Source organism: Oryctolagus cuniculus, chromosome 21 (assembly GCF_051225735.1).
Source record: "Oryctolagus cuniculus isolate XC-2025 breed Fujian yellow rabbit chromosome 21, ASM5122573v1, whole genome shotgun sequence".
Lineage (NCBI taxonomy): Eukaryota > Metazoa > Chordata > Mammalia > Lagomorpha > Leporidae > Oryctolagus > Oryctolagus cuniculus.
The window spans coordinates 12,123,435-12,140,389 of record NC_142887.1 but is presented as its reverse complement, the minus strand read 5'-3'; the positions used below and the strand labels follow the sequence as shown (position 1 = coordinate 12,140,389).

General features: G+C 47.9%; 1 protein-coding gene across 15 annotated transcripts in view; it reads left to right on the top strand.

Moving 5' to 3' along the window:
• ANAPC7 (anaphase promoting complex subunit 7) overlaps positions 1–15,244 on the top strand; it is a 30,058-nt gene extending 14,814 nt beyond the window's left edge. For 9 of the 15 annotated variants that reach the window (XM_070066178.2, XM_070066186.2, XM_008272209.5 and 6 more), the window contains 8 exons: positions 2,175–2,286; positions 3,232–3,385; positions 4,141–4,283; positions 6,085–6,202; positions 7,030–7,226; positions 10,819–11,043; positions 12,712–12,862; positions 14,459–15,244. In XM_070066178.2, the coding sequence (XP_069922279.1) occupies positions 2,175–2,286; positions 3,232–3,385; positions 4,141–4,283; positions 6,085–6,202; positions 7,030–7,226; positions 10,819–11,043; positions 12,712–12,862; positions 14,459–14,648 (1,290 nt within the window). In that variant the 3' untranslated portion in view covers positions 14,649–15,244. The remainder of the gene's footprint in view (positions 1–2,174; positions 2,287–3,231; positions 3,386–4,140; positions 4,284–6,084; positions 6,203–7,029; positions 7,227–10,818; positions 11,044–12,711; positions 12,863–14,458) is intronic. The other 6 variants (XM_089323107.1, XM_089323106.1, XM_089323109.1 and 3 more) reach the window with 2 other exon arrangements.
• Positions 15,245–16,955: the final 1,711 nt, after the last annotated feature.

Below are 16,955 nucleotides of genomic sequence, written 5' to 3'. Positions count from 1 at the left end.
AATGTGCCATGGTTTCCTCAGTGACTTGCCAGCTTTGGAAGGACATTTTTAGAAAGTGGGTTACTGGCAAAGCAGCTCAGCTTTGTGGTACCCAGTTCTTAATGTCTACAGCCATCACTTCAGGAGGGGCTCGAGGAGTCTGTGTGTTAGGAGGGCAGATTCTTCTCTCAGTTGAACTCTTGTAGTCAGGAGCAAACAAAGATGTGTGCCTCAAACATAAACCTAAAATATTTACAGTTTTTCTTTCTTGTCTGTTAGGGAGTTAACTGGCTTCTCAGTCTGTGTAAAGGACAAGGAAGTGAGTCAAAAATACGTCTAATTGAACGTCTGTTAATGTATGGTAAACACCGCCACACATTCCCTCATAAGTTAAAGGAAAATTCCAGTGTTAAGATTATTGTATCTTGGTAAATTTTCAAGAGTAAACGTACAATGTCTCACTTAGTTTTTGGAAAATGATGACTGCTTGAGTTTATAGCTGGTGCAATGTGGCTTTATGATGGTCCCAGATAACAATTACCTTTTAAGAAAATTGATTTTTTCACTAAGTAGTACTCAGAACTCATTCTTTCAGTGATGGTCAAGTAGCTTAAAGGAAATTCTGATGTTCAAACATCCGGTCCATCTGTCATAGCTTTTTAATAACAAGTAGTCAAGAAACGATCTTAAATTCAACTTTTTTTTTTTTTAATATTGACACCGATACTGGAGTTTTCCTTTAAGTACCTTCCTTTGCATTTTCAAAATAGCCTAAAATGGAAAATCTGAGGCCAAGTGAAAATCTTCTGTTTCTAGTATTTCATTACTTTACTGTTTGAATTAGTGTGGATTAGTTCTGTACTGGATTGTTTAATCTAATGCAGGTCTCTGATGAGAAGAGATGTTCTTAATCCTCAGAGTGTTTACCCCTTGAGGAAATGTCTGGCATGCAGAACCACAGATAACTGAAGAGATTGCGGTTGACTTTTTTTTTTCTTTTGTGCCTTCATGTTGACTGCTTCCTTCAGTTAATGATCTGCCAAACACTTTCTATATTTAAGATCTATTAATTTAAAATTGGAACATTGTCTTCTCTTTGCACTAGTGAGATCATTTATCCCTTCTCTGTAACTTCTACATTCTTTGGAACTTTGAGATTTCCTCAAATTCTTCCTGCTGTGGTTTTTACAGAGAATTAGCATTGATATAGTTTTACTAAGTATGTATCTGTCTATTTTTGTAAGTATGTATTTATTTGAAAGGCAGAGTGACAGAGAAAAAGACTAAGAATGAGAGAGAAACAGACTGATCTTCCATCTGCTGGTTCACTCCTCAAGTGGCTGCCAGTCAGACCTGGGCCATGCCAAGGCCAGGAGCCAGGAGCTCCATCTGGTCTCCCACATAGGTGGAGACCCAAGCACTTGGACTGTGTGAGCTGCTAGCCTCATAAGTTGTAGTTGAACCTGCTGCACCACAATGCTGGCCCCAAAGTTATCTACTTAAATTGTGCCAAAAAACAGATGTCTGCACTCTGGATTTAAATCATATATCTAATCATGGATCGCCTCTGGAGGTCAGTTTGAATCTGGTTTTTATAGTGTTACTTTGGTGAGTCAGATAGTACCCACAGGTCAGAGCTTTAAGTGTTAGGGTAGAGTCCAGCCATTGGTCTCATTGTCAGGGAGAAGCCAAGTATCACACCTCTCTATCTGTCATTTCCTCTGGGGAGAATGTGTCTGATTCTTCTTAACTAGCTGTGTTAACAGGTCCTCATTTTCTTATCCCTTAATAGTAATTCAATTTAAAATGTACAGAATTTAGCAGTTTGGGGTAGTTCATCCTCTATCTTAAGATCAAAAAAGAATCAAGGTAACTAGAATTCTAGGACATTCCTCAAATGAATGCAGTTCTTGTTTCCAGAGGCAGCATCTTTGGCCAGGGTAATACTGGGCCTCTTGGTTAGGTAAGTGAGAGGGTAATGTGACTTTCCTCTTAGAGATGGGAGTACCTAGGAAAAGAAAGTATAGTAATTTCTTCTTCGTTTTGACGAATGGGCTTGTTCTTTGTTTATTTGTAGAAGGCTGTGGTAGGTTGTCCAGTAAAAAAAACAGTAGAGTATCTGGTAGTAAAAAGCAGGACTTTTTCATGGCACTATGCATGTAACTTGCTGTCCTTTATTTTATTTTTTTATACAGATAAACATGATGCTGGCAAATTTGTACAAGAAGGCTGGTCAGGAGCGCCCTTCAGTCACCAGCTATAAGGAGGTGCTGCGGCAGTGCCCTTTAGCCCTGGATGCCATTCTAGGTATAGATCATTCTCTACCTGCGTTCATGGAGGGCCTGATGTGCAGGCTAGTAGTTCTCCATCTTGGCCATATCGTTACATAGCTTTATTTATTTTTTTTAATTTTAATTTGTTTCTTAAAAGTTTACCTTATTTGAGAGAGAGCGAGCTGCCATCCACTGGTTCACTCCCTAAAATGCCTGGGAGCTGGAAACTCAATCCACACATCTCACGGGGGAGGCGGGGACCCAGCTACTTGAACCATCCGCTGCTGTCTCCCATGTTGTGCAGAGGCAGAAAGCGGAAATCAGAGTGGAGCCAGGACTCAAATCCAGGATATGGACACCCAAGGCAGCTCTTTAACCCCTCTGCCAAGCACTTGCTCCTATAGCTTTAGTTTTTTAAAAGTCCTCTCCAGAGAGTGATTGAATAGGATTCTCGTTGTTGGATATTTACTGAAGAAATGTTAAATTATGGTCTTTCTATGGCCGGCGCCGTGGCTCACTAGGCTAATCCTCCACCTTGCGGCGCTGGCACACCGGGTTCTAGTCCTGGTCGGGGCGCCGGATTCTGTCCCGGTTGCCCCTCTTCCAGGCCAGCTCTCTGCTGTGGCCAGGGAGTACAGTGGAGGATGGCCCAAGTACTTGGGCCCTGCACCCCATGGGAGACCAGGAGAAGTACCTGGCTCCTGCCATCGGATCAGCGCAGTGTGCTGGCTGCGGCGGCCATTGGAGGGTGAACCAACAGCAAAGGAAGACCTTTCTCTCTGTCTCTCTGTCTCTCTCACTGTCCACTCTGCCTGTCAAAAAAAAAAAAAAAAAAAAATTATGGTCTTTCTGCCGTATGCATTGCTTAGAACAGAAAAGGGTGCCTTGTACCTTAGGGAAAGTGTAGCCTGTTGGGTTCGTATTATGGAAGAGGGACACTGTGCCTCACTGTCTTGTCTCCCACTTCCTGCTGCTCTAGGCTTGCTGTCCCTTTCTGTAAAAGGTGCAGAGGTGGCATCAATGACAATGAACGTAATCCAGACGGTACCTAACTTGGACTGGCTCTCAGTGTGGATCAAAGCCTATGCTTTTGTGCATACCGGCGACAACTCAAGAGCAATCAATACCATCTGGTGAGAGCTACAAAGTTAATTCAGTGCTTTTGAGGCCCTTTCCTTGCTGAAGGTGTAATATATCTAAATTAGCAAAATAGGAAAATGAGCTGTTTATCACTTGATGCTGCAGCCATTTGTCTCTGGGCTGTACTTGTCTCTCGATGTATGGGATAGTGTCACATGGAACATCCTTAGTGGGGTACCTGTGAAAATGAGAACCGAGGCCTGAGTTCAGCTGTGTGCCTGCAAAGGAACTACTTGTGTACAGCAGGCTCCCTTGCTGTGTTTTGCTTGGACCTGGAAGAAGTCTGAGAATTCCTCAGAAGCATAGTTAACTGCAGCATTTGACCTGGGCTGCCTCCTTAGGACAGGATTTTCTGGATACACGATAAAGTCCCAGGACAAGAGGCTGGCATTTGTGTTATGTACCAGTTGAGTAATAAAGTAGCTGTCACTTGTGAAATACCTTGCATTTAACACCATTTTGTGTATGTGATTCTCTGGAAATCTGCTCCCAGAAAGCCTTTTGTAGGCAGTGAGAAAGTTCTGTTTTATTCTGTATATTTGCTGTCATGTCTTATGTAACTGTTTTTTTTTTATTGTAAGCTCAGAATAACAAAGTACAGTGTATGCAGTTCATTTACAAAGGTTCTTATAATGAAAAATTTTATCCATATGCAACAGAAGTTAGTTTTTAAATGCCCATCCTCCAGATTCCACAACCAAAAGGATTTATAATAGATTTTTAAGATTCAATGTTTAATATTTTAAAGTTCACTAGAGAAGAAGTCCTTACTGCGAGATAACGTGGACCTCCTGGGAAGCTTAGCAGATCTGTACTTCAGAGCTGGAGACAATAAAAACTCCGTCCTTAAATTTGAGCAGGCACAGATGTTGGATCCTTATCTGATAAAAGGTAAATAATCCTTCAGGCAGGGCACAAGTGGCTGTAGAAGGGCAGATCAGAAGAGATAAGGACGGACTGTAGTGTGAACTCCTGATAACATATTTCAGAGGAATTTTCTGGAAAACTTACTAAAGCAGCCTTATGCTTTTTTTAGATCCTGACACATGTCTCTGACACTTAGGTAATTCTATTTTGAACAGTTGTTTTTGCTTGAATTGAAGTGTCATCTTCCCACAGATCATTATTTGGTTTTTTCCCTTTGAGGAGGGGTAAGTCATAGCCCCTCCTTATGATTTATAAATTTATGATGTGCCTGACTGAGAATTTGGATGCCATCCCCAGAGGCATAATATCCTTTTAGGGAATTTGCTTTTACTGTGTTCTTAGTATAATTAAGAGTGAGTAAATGAACAGATGTTAAGGCTAAAGTGACTAAAGGCAGTAATTAGGAAAAGTAGAAAAGCCTTTGATCTGAAAGGTGATAGCTGAGGGTAAGGTCCGGGATTTCCAGAGGAAGACTGCTGGGTCACTGGCAGGGGGTGGAAAGCGCAAGTGCTCAGGAATAGTGGGAAATGAGATAGGCTGGCATCTGTTTATAAAGGCACAAGAAAGCACATTAGAGAAACACAGCCCTGTGACAATAAACAGCCTTGTAATTTCTTTCCTTCTCTTTTTTCCCCATCTACTTGAAAGTCAGAGAGAGAGGGAGAGATCTGTCTGCTGGTTTACTTACTAAATGCCCACAATGGCCAGACTGAGGCCAAAACCAGGAGCCCAGAACTCTTTCTGGGTCTCCAGTGTCGGTTGCAGGGGCCCAAGCACTTGAGCCATCATTTGCTGCCTCCTGAGATGCATTAGCAGGAAGTTGGATTGGAAGTGGAGCAGCCAGGACTTGAACCAGCACTTTGATGTGAGGTGCAGATGTCACAAGCTGCTTCAGTTCACTGTACCCCAACACCTGCCCCAGCTTGTGGGTTCAGTGATAGAGTAGGCAAACAAGGAAGCAGATATAGAAAGATGACTCTGGTCATAGAAGGTCTCTCTCCTGCCCAGTGCTCGTTCTCCAGGCTGGTGACCCTAATCAAAATGGTGTTTCAGAAAAAGTAGTGTGGCAGCTTTGAGTTGGAAGCTCAGACTGAGTCCATGGGCCAGCAGGAGTGTTACTGTAATCTTGGTTTGCGAGGAATTTTCATGGGAGTCTGAAGGGGTAGCAAGGCGTGGAGGAGAATGGTGGCAAGCAGTAGGTGATTAGGAGCGTGGTGCCTCTTGTACAGATCGTGGGTGGGAAAGCAGGGGTGGATGCTGGGGTAGGGAAGGCAGTGATCTTTAATGAACTGCATCCCAGGAGGAAGTACAGGCTTCATCTGGAAGATACCAGCGTTCTCCGAGACTGACTGGCTTTTCAGCATACTAAGTGTGTACTCCTGAGTGCTAGAGCTCTTGGTAGTGAGAACTTGCTCTTGGCAGTGAGAACTTACTTGATGCCTTTTTTGGGCCTTCTAAGTTGAGTTAGGATAGCTGTATATCACCACAGGATGTAGGGACAGCCAGTTTCTGAAAATAACAGGCTTTCAGATTGCTCAGAAGGTCCTTCTGTTCCTTTGCTTTTTTCTTTATTTATGTTGAATGGGTTTTGGTTTTAACAGTCATTTTATAAGAGACTGGAAGTGCTGATGGGAGGGGATAATGCTGGAAGGGCTCAGCTCCTGCAGTGCTAGGGCCTCAGCTGGGGTCTGGGGTGCTGCTGCTTTGTGAAGGGCTCCTGCTGCCGTGTCTGAGAGCCTCTTGTCACCGTGTCGTGCCTTTCCAGGAATGGATGTGTACGGCTACCTCCTGGCACGGGAAGGGCGACTGGAGGATGTGGAGAGCCTTGGCTGCCGCCTTTTCAATATTTCTGATCAGCATGCAGAACCCTGGGTGGTCTCTGGGTATGTTTATACATTTCCTTTTCCCCTCAGTAGATGGCTTAGAAAATTGTGGTTTCTGAAAGAAAATAGAGGTTGAAAGCAAATGTTTAAAAAGTAAGCAGACCTGGTTTCAGATCCTGGCTTTCTGCCCCTGTGGACAGTGTTGACACCTCTGAGATTTTCCCCGGTGGAAAATGGTCTGATACCTCCCACATGAGGGGAAGCACGAATGGAGATGGTGAATGCATTGTGCTTAGTGCTGGGCCTCCCTCAGGCTGAGCCGTTGGAGAGGACCTGGAAGATGCTCCTTTGTTACTAATCTGGCTTTACAGATTCTCTCATTGTTTCTCAGCTAATAGTTTGTTTCCAGATGCCAGGTCCTATTCCTTAATTTTTCCCTTCGAAATCAAGTCCCCTCCTCCCCCAGAAAAGAAATACTTTTATTTATTTGAGAGACAGGGAGAAAAAGAGAGAGGTAGAGCCACTGTCCTCACATGCCTGGGGCTGAAAATTAAATCAGGCCCCCCCAGATGTGAGGTGGGCTCCGCCTGTGTTAGCACTGCCTGCTCCTCACAGGGTGTGCATCACCAGGAAGCTGGAATCAGGACTGGAGCTGGGACTTGAATCCAGGCACTCTGATGTGGGATGCAGGTGTCCCAGGTGGCGTCTTTAGCTGGTACAGATGCCCCCTCCTCCACCCAAAGGAATATTTATTTTTTTTCTTTTTCATAATTTCTTTTTCAGTGTTGTGTGTAATCAAGATCACGTATGGGCCCTTTTTTTTTTTTGACATGTGGATGACACTTTTTTAGCATTTCCTCTCATAACTTCTGGTTGTTTTTCTCCAGGTGTCATAGTTTCTATAGCAAACGGTATTCCCGGGCCCTGTATTTAGGAGCCAAGGCTATTCAGCTGAACAGTAACAGCGTTCAAGCATTGCTCCTGAAGGGAGCCGCACTGAGGAACATGGGCAGAGTCCAAGAAGCAATAATCCATTTTCGGGAGGCCATACGGCTTGCACCTTGTCGCTTAGATTGTTATGAAGGTAAGACAGCAAATGTAGATAAACAGTGTGACTCTGTAGGTGTGGCAGCAGCACTCAACCTGGAAGGATTCAATAGGCCATCACTTTCCCACACTCTTTTCCCGTAGGCTCATCTGGGAGCGCTTCTGAAAGTCCCAGTGCCAGGTCACAGCAGTGTAGGTGGGAATGCACAGCGTTAGGAGACAAGCATCAGTGTGTAAGATGAAATGCACAGTGACAGGGTGAGACAGAGAGAGTGACATTCCATCTGCTGGTTCCCCAGATGGCTGCAACAGTCAGGTCTGGGCCAAAGCCAGGAGCCAAGAACTCTGTCCTGACCTCCAGCATGGGTCTAGGTTCTTGGACCATCTTCTGCCTTCCCACGTGCATTAGCAGGAAGTGGAATAACTGGGACTTCACTCCATTATGTTTTTTGTTGTTGTTGTTGTTTTTAACAGGCAGAGTTAGACAGTGAGAGAGAGAGACAGAGAGAAATGTCTTCCTTCTGTTGGTTCATCCCCCAAATGGCTGCACCGATCCAAAGCCAGGAGCCAGATGCTTACTCCTGGTCTCCCATGCGGGTACAGGGCCCAAGCACTTGGGCCATCCTCCACTGCCTTCCTGGGCCACAGCAGAGAGCTGGACTGGAAGAGGAGCAACCGGGACAGAACCAGCACCCCAACCGGGACTAGAACCCGGGGTGCTGGCGCCGCAGGCGGAGGATTAGCCTAGTGAGCCGCGGCACTGGCTGTCACTCCATTGTGGGATGCCAGTGTTGCAGGTGGCAGTGTAACCCACTGTACCACAGTGCCAGCTCTGTTTTCTCAAGTTGTTTTGATGAGGGGGTATTTGGGGTAGTTTTTTATTGGTTCATGTGTGGCCTGCTCATTAATGTGAATCTCATTGTGCCAGGCACTGTGTTAGATCCCCTCGTTATGACATTGCCTGGTGCCGGAGAAGTCCCTGTATCCATGTGACAGTGTTGGCTGTGGGAACCAGTGTGTTCGTTGTGACCTGCAGATTGGGCATGATTGGGGTCCAGCCTTGTTTTGCTATAGAATGTTTTAAGTTCATGTGAACTGACCCCAGGAGTTCAAAGGAGCTGTGCCAGCTTCAGCAACTTGTGACTCAGTCCCCAGTCCCAGACATTTAAAATAGATCTTAGAAGATGCAGTTCCTCCAAAACATATTTTTATAAGAATTCAAAAATAAACCTAAGAGTCGAGGAGTGATTTTGCTCTTTAACAGGAAGATGAGTTCAATCTGAGAAGTAAATTTGGAAGTTGGGGGAAAAGAACAAATCTGTTTATGTAGCTTAAGAGCTGTGCCTGTTGTAGATTTGTTGGGGAAAAGTAGAAACTCCAGCAAGCTAACACTGCGTTTTCAGGTTAAATTCTTTTTTTTTTTTTTTTTAAGTTTTTTTTTAAATTTATTTGAGAGACAGAGCTATGGGCAGAGAGAGGGAGAGACAGAGAGCTCCATTGGTTCACTCCCCAAATTGCCACAACGACCAGAGCTGAGCTGGCGCCAGGAGCTTCTTCCGGGTCTCAGGTGTAGGTGCAGGGGGTCAAGCACTTGAACCATCTTCCACTGCTTTCCCAGGTTATCAGCAGAGAGCTGGATCAGAAGTAGAGCAGCCAGGACTTGAACCAGTGCCTAAATGTGATGCTGGCACTGCAGGTGGAGGCTCAGCATACTGTGCCACAGCGCTGGTCCCCAGATTACATTATTTTTAAAAGATTTATGTATTTATTTGAAAGACAGAGCTATAGAGAGAGAAGGAGAAGGAGAGAGGGAAGTAGGTCTTCCATCTGCTGGTTCACTCCTCAAATGGCCACTATGGCCAGAGCTGGGCCAATCCAAAGGTAGGAGCCAGGAGCTTCTTCCAGGTCTCCTGTGTGGGTGAAGGGCCCCAAGTACTAGGACCATCTTCTGCTTTCCCAGGTGTGTTAGCAGGGAGCTGGACCTGAAGTGGAGCATCCAGAACTCGAACCAGCACCCACACGGGATTTTGGCACTGCAGGTGGCAGCTTTAGCCATTATGCCACAGCACCAGCCCTGCACATTAATTTTTTTAAAGATTTATTTATTTATTTGAAAGGCAGAGTTACACAGAGGTAAGAGAGTGAGCGAGTGAGTGAGGCAGACATCTTCCATCTGCTGGTTCACTCCCCAAATGGCTGCAATGGCTGGAGCTGGGCCGATCCGAAGCCAGGAGCCAGCAGTTTCTTCCAGGTCTCCTACATGGGTGCAGGGGCCCAAGGACTTGGTCCATCTTCTGCTTTTTCCAGGCCGTAGCAGAGAGCTGGATGGGAAGTTGGGGCAGCTGTAACAAACCGGCACCCATATGGGATGCCAGGACTGTAGGCAGTGACTTTACCCACTATGTCACAGTGCCAGCTCCCACAGATTAAATTCTTGATCCTAAAACCTTAACTGCCCTAGCCTGCCATGTGCTTTTTTAGTTTCAGTCCAGCCTGCCTGTTTCATCAGAGCTGGGGTTATAGTTGAATGAGTACCCCCTCTTACCACCGCGCTTGGATAGGGGATGTTCCCTATCCAGAGGCCACAAAGGCTTCACAGGCTGCCTTCCCACAAGCTGCCATTTGGATATTTGGATTAGGGTAACTGGTTATGCCCTCTGGTGACCTCCACTGGGCTCCCCTACTTTGCTGGCAGACACCCCTGGTTAGTGAAGAGCATTCTTTTCCATTTCCTTCTGAAGTAAAACTAAGTAAGTAATTGGAAAATACTGTATTTGAAATGTAATGTGTTGTCCTTAACTCGTGGATCATTTGGTTAAGTAACCATAGTGTGTAGAAGAGTGTGCGTGGATGTTGTAAGTGCTGCTAGGGTGGAGGAGTATGCACAGAAAATCTGCCAGGGATTGTGTGGGTTTGGGGTTTAAGCTGTTTTTCTGTTTTGATGAGTCTTGAATGCTTTATGTCAAAAAGTTCTCCCTGTCGTCTTTTCAACTTCTTGGCATGAAGGGTTGAGTTGTCTCTGCTTGAAGTGGCATCATTTGGCATCTCCCTGTGAGTGTGAGAACAGCGGGAGCTACCATGTCAGGTCCATCTGGGGAAGGGCCGTCGGTTTCAAATGAAAGCATCTGCCTTCTCCTAGATGGCTTGACAGCCGGTCCTTCAGTTTGTAGAACCACACATTCACATTTAGAACTGCAGGGGCCTGCCTCTTAACTCCAGGGCCCTCCGGCAGCTGAACACAGCTGAAGAATAGCAGCTTATGAGGCAGCCAGGCTTGGGTTTTGCTGGAAGCATCATCTCACTACTTTAGTTGTCTGGCCCTGCGTAAACTAATGTTAATGTTGTGTTCTTCAAGAGTTCAGGTGGGTTGCCCACATGCCCCATCACTAACTGAAGGCCCCTTTGCAAGGCTGCTGTTTGCATATCCGGCTGGTGCCCTGGGGAGAGCACTTCTTGGCTATTCTAGCAACACACCTTCCGTCTGATCTCACTGTCAAGCGTTTTCCCTTGGCGTGCCCCAGTTTTCCCTTTGTCTGACACTCTGAAGGCTTGTTATTTGGAGGATGTCAGAGTGGAAGTGTGGCTTAGAATGGTAATGTGGTTGAACTTGATGTGTTTTATTTTTTCAGGTCTCATCGAGTGTTACTTGGCCTCCAACAGTATTCGTGAAGCAATGGTAATGGCTAACAACGTTTACAAAACTCTTGGTGCAAATGCACAGACCCTTACCCTTTTAGCCACTGTTTGTCTTGAAGACCCGGTGACACAGGAGAAAGCCAAAACCTTGTTAGATAAAGCCCTGACCCAAAGGCCAGATTACATTAAGGCTGTGGTGAAAAAAGCAGAACTGCTTAGTAAGTATATCCCATTTTCTGATCTGTTCATCCTCTTTTTTTTTTTTTTTTTTTAATCTCAGTTGGACCTCCCATTCACAGCTGGTTAGACGACCAGACAAGTACGTGTCTTTGCAGCAGGTCTCAGCCTGCTGGAAGGGGTTTATATTTAGTGTAACCAAATGTAGCTGGCCTAGACCTGCTTAGATTAGCTCAAGGCAGCTAAAATTGGTTGGTACCTGTTCTGTTCTTTTGTATGTGCTAATCCTGAACTACTTTGGTTTTAGCCAATCTGAACTTTTTTGAGTTCTCTGAATTGTCCTATGGTTTTTTTAGTCTTGGTATTTTCCATCTCAATTTATGATGAAATCTTGGATTTGGGCTAGTTTGCAAATCAAATACAAATAGGCTTTTTATTTTAATTAAGGTTTAAGAGTACATTTAAAAAGTCAGAACTCCTGGCCGGCGTTGTGTGATGGGTTAGGCCTTCACCTTCAATGCCAGCATCCCATATGGGCACTGATTTGATTCTTAACTGCTCCACTTCCAATCCAGCTCCCTGCTAATGTGCCTGGGAAAGCAACAAAAGATGATCCAAGTCCCTGAGCCCCTGAGCCCCTGAGCCCCTGCGGGAAACCCAGATGAAACTTTGGGGTCCTAGTTTCAGCCTGGCCCAGCCCTGGCTGTTGTAGCCATTTGGGGAGTGAACCAGCAGATGGAATGTCTCTCCCTCTCTCTAACTGCTTTTCAGATAAAATGTTTTTTAAAATGTTTATTTATTTATTGGAAAGTCAGAGTTATACAGAGAGAGAAGGAGAGGCAGAGAGAGAGGTCTTCCATCCACTGGTTCACTCTCCAGTTGGCTGCAACACTAGAGCCATGCTGATCCGAAGCCAGGAGCCAGGAGCTTTCTCTGGGTCTCCCATGCGGGTGCAGGGGCCCAAAGACTTGGGCCATCTTGTACTGCTTTCCCAGTCCATAGCAGAGAGCTGGATTACAAGTGGAGCAGCCAGGTCTCGAACCAGCGCCCATATGGGATGCCGGTACTGCAGGTCAGGGCATTAACCTGCTGCGCCACAGCACCGGCCTCAAATATATATATTTTTAAGTTAGAACTCAAACTTGTGGGTTTCCTGACAAATAGCAGTTGAGATGCACTTGCTCTCACTTTGTGTCACATCGTCATTCTTGAGGGCATCTTTTTTTTTTTTTTTTTTTTTTTTTTTTTTTTTTTTTGGACAGGCAGAGTGGACAGTGAGAGAGAGACAGAGAGAAAGGTCTTCTTTGCCATTGGTTCACCCTCCAATGGCCGCCGCGGCCAGTGCGCTGCGGCTGGTGCACCGCGCTGATCTGATGGCAGGAGCCATGTACTTATCCTGGTCTCTCCCATGGGGTGCAGGGCCCAAGCACCTGGGCCATCCTCCACTGCACTCCCTGGCCACAGCAGAGAGCTGGCCTGGAAGAGGGGCAACCGGGACAGAATCCGGCGCCCCGACTGGGACTAGAACCCGGTGTGCTGGTGCCGCAAGGCGGAGGATTAGCCTAGTGAGCCGCGGCTCCGGCTTGAGGGCATCTTGAGAGAGACTGTTGGATTGTGATAGTTGTGTGGTTTTGTGTATATGAGTTGGACTGGGAATATATTCTCAAAATATTGTTGAAGTAGGACAATGAGGGTCTTTCTCTTTGCAGGCAGAGAACAGAAATATGAAGATGGAATTGCGTTACTCAGAAACGCACTGGCTAATCAGAGTGACTGTGTCCTGCATCGGATCCTAGGAGATTTCCTTGTAGCTGTCAATGAGTATCAGGAGGCAATGGACCAGTATAGTATAGCACTAAGGTAGGCACTTAGCCTCCCGTGGGGGAAGGTCCATGAGGAGGGCAGAGGAGGCGTGAACTGTGGTTACAGGAGTTCTGAAACACACACACACTTCATGCTCATGGTTGGAAGCAGAATCGTAACAGTAATGGTGAATCCCAGAGCTATTTGTGAATTCATGACTTTTAAAAATCTTTTCATCAAGTATAGTAACAGTAAAGAATTGTCTCCCTCATAACCAGTCCACACCACTTTGCCATCCATGTTCATTTGTACAGATCATCTTCCTGTCCTTACCCACACACATGCATATGTTTACAGTTACACCTAGTATATATTTTATACTCTGCTTTTTCAAGTCACAATACTGTACCTTCCCATGTTTCTCTCTACTGTAGTAGTGAAAAACATGGGTCTGAAGTTTGGGTACTGCCTTCACCTCTGTCATCCTGGCAAGCTACTAACAGACTTCCTGTCTACATTCAGTGGTTGAGGATTAAGTGATATTCCATGTAAAGCTCTTAGCACTGTGCCTGGTACATAGTGAATACTAAATAAATAGTGGTATTCTACTGCTTAACACAGAAGTGCTTTCTTTGAGGGTTGTCTGTGTGTCTGGAAGGTTCTGGTCACATCCGTTCACTTGCTCAGCACACAGTTGAACGGCGCTCGTGTGCCTGGCATCTCAGTGGCCCCTGGGGATGCCGCATGTCCTCGGTGTTCGTCTCAGCCGAGCAGACCGATGACGCCAGTGTGCTGTGTGCTTTCATAGCATCTGTAGAAGGGCAGGTGGGCGTCAGAGGGCGGGAACTGCAGCAGTTCTCAGCCGTTGAGGACTGAGGTGACACGACAGGTTTTAGTCCGTGTTGACTATGCATGAATAGGATTCCAACATGGGTTTTAACTGCCTTTTGGAAGCCCGGAATCAAGTGAAAAAGTCACATTCCAAGCCTCCACTGGACGATTTCCCAGGGATGGGACGTCCGCTGGCTTGGGTGATTGTCACCAAGGCAGGAGGACAGGTTTCCTGGGAATCAGATCAGTGATGTTCTGGGGCACTGCACTGGGGAGCTGGGCACATGGAGCTCAGTCTGAATGCCCAGCTGGGGTAACCTTGGTCCTGGGGTCTAACCTAGGCATCGACAGTGTTCCATGGTATAGCATGTTTGTGTTGCCTACTGAAGTGCTGACGGTTTAATTACATGTTCTGCTCACAGAAAAGTAACTATTTTGTAGCCCTATAGCTCAAAACCTAAATTCCTTTCAAGAAATTACATTTTAATTTTTCTGTTGATGTTTGCTTGCTACTTTTTCATTTGTGTTATCTGGTAGCTGCCTGTAGCAGAGTGCTAGGGGTAATAAATATGAGAAGGTTTAAAAAATTTCTGAAGAAAAACTCAGTTTGAGAATTCTAGAAATCAGGAAAAGACGCCTCTTCTCACGTCTGGTGGTGGACTTCCTCGATGAGCCTTGGAAGCTGGCGTTGTTTGGAGAGGCCAGGCGTTAGCAGTTTCTCTGACTGTGTGGTCATTTCACTGCCGGGCCAGGGACATGACAGATCACCAGCAAGAAGCAAGGCAGAGATTCAGGCCTCTCCTTTGTTTTGTTGTCCCCTAGTTTGGACCCCAATGACCAGAAGTCTCTAGAGGGGATGCAGAAGATGGAGAAGGAGGAGAGTCCCACGGATGCCACTCAGGAGGAGGATGTGGACGACATGGAAGGGAGTGGGGAAGAAGGGGACCTGGAGGGCAGCGACAGTGAGGCGGCCCAGTGGGCTGACCAGGAGCAGTGGTTCGGCATGCAGTGAGGGCAGCTCCGCGCGCCACCTGCTCGGAGCGCTTCCCTGGACCCCAGGCGCCGTGGGAGCTGCTCTCGGGACAGTGACGCAGCGAGTGCTCCCAGGAGGGGCCTGCCCCTGCTCCTGAGTTCTAGTCGGGACTTGATTCTAACGCTGAGCCTGGCCAGCCTGCCAGGATGCCCACCCTCCCGTCTCCAGCAGGGAGGACTGCGAAGCCCTGGCGCCCACACACTTGAGGGGCTCCTGGGCAGGGAGTGCTTCGGGTGTAACTAACCACATCCAGAGCTCAAGGAGTAGACTGCTTGTCTGACGTGAGTGGGCTTGGAGGAGTAACCCGCCTCCCAAGGATGGCAACACAGCCTGGCCCTTGCCACGAGGGTTCCTGTTCCGAGAAAGTCATCCTGGGCTGTCCAAGCTTCCCCAGTAACCCGCTTCCTTCTGCAAGTTAGTAATGCCTTAAGCTGACAGTCGCTGTTGTGCAGAGCAGTTTTCCTGTTTGCTAAGCTGGTACCTTGCCTCTGAGCCTGGGCATGAGAAACAGGTATGGTGAGAGCATGACAGGGGTGCGCCTCGGCAGTTGCCTAATAAAAGTGGTTTGTACAGTCGTGTGTTGGGGTGGTCGGAATGGAAGCCTTTAATAGACTCTTATTTTGGTCTCATTCAGAAAGCATTGGTTCAGCCCCAGAATTATTTGCCATAAATAGACTCTTTCTCTCTTTCCCTGCTGTTGGGGACAGGAGGGCTGGAGACCTCAGGTCACCCTGAACTGGGCCATGCATTTGCAGTCTCGCTTGGTGAATCTCCCTGGGGCCTGGGAGGCTTTGGCCAGGCTTCAGACAGTTGGCCTGGCGCTTTGGAGCCTGAGGTCCGTGTCTGGCCTCAGCATCCTCACGGGGGAGCCTGCGGTGTCACACTGGACTCGGGTGCTGGGAGACCATTCACCCAGCTCCCCGCTGGTGCCGAGGCTGTGCTGCCTCGAGTCTGCAGTTAATGGTGGTGAAGAGAGGGGGGGTGGAGCTCCCCCCAGATTGTCAGGTGCTGCAGAATGTGAAATGAAAGTTGTATCAGACAATACCCTAAATATACAAAGTGCAGCTCAGAACATCTGATTACGGCCACTTAAAATGGGCACGGAGTCACAGTGAACAGAGTGCAGGCCCGAAGCCCCTGCAGCGTCACTGGGTCTGAGCTGTTTTTTTGTAAAGAGTCCAGCAGGGAGTTGAGGCCCCAGCAGTGACCACGTGGCTGGAAGAGGACACCCTCGGCCCGTGCTCTCTGGGTGCAGCTGGCTGCTGCCTCGGCTCCGTCAGTGGTGCTGCCCTGCCTGTGCAGGAAGCCCGACCTCGCCCTCCTGCTCCTGTTTCTGGGGGCTGTCAGTATGCAGTGTGGAGCTCAGCGCCCCTCCCTCCCCGGGTCCCCCTTTCCTCCCCAGGCAGGCGCGGCCCCTCTGTCCCAGCACCACCTGCATAAGTCCCTCACCTTCAGCTTGCGAGTGACAACCAGGCAGGGAGAAGTGGCTGCAGCTCCATTTGTGGGCACCTCCCAGGCCTGCGGCACGTGGGTGGTTCCACCATCAGAGTGGAAGGGAGGGGCTTGGCGTGGAGAGGGCTGAGGAGCTGTCTGGTGCTGCCTTTGTCCCTCTGGTGCGTGGGGCTGTCGCATGGAGCACCGGCGAGGAGGACACCTGACTGCGATGGCCCCCACAGGTGCAGCTGGTGACCAGAAGGTTGGAGGGACAGTCGTGTCGCCTGCAGCCCTGCAGGTGAGGGCTGCGTGAGCCGGGAGGCCCTAGGACCACCCTACCCACAGGGGTGCAGCCTGCGAGTCCTCCCTGGATCGGGTTTGGGGTGACCGAGGCCCCCCTGCTTTCTCCTGGAGGTGCTGCAGAGCAGGGAGCCAGGGTCCAGAGTCTGTGCTGCTGGCCCTCTGCTGTTCTCTCACCACTTCTGAACCCCGTGAGGTGCAGGGCCCGGCAGGTGTGGCCCTTAGAGGGCCCGGCAGCACCTGCCCTGCCAGCCAGGGGCAGAGCCTCCCGCTCGGAGTTCTCCCTCGGAGTGAGGCAGCTGTTGCCTCAGTTTGTAATCTTCAGACACAAGCAAGCATGTCTCAGGGATACAGATTCCCAGGCCCAGAGCCAAACCTCTATTTTTTTATCTGAAAGGCAGAAAGGGACCTTCCATGTGCTGGTTCATCCTCCAGATGTTTACAGCTGCTGCAGCAGGAGCCCAGAGCTGTTTGCCGTGTAGGAGACACTACTGCTTGAGCACATCTGCTGCCTCCTGGGGTTAGACGTGGACCAGGGGCTCCACTTCTCGT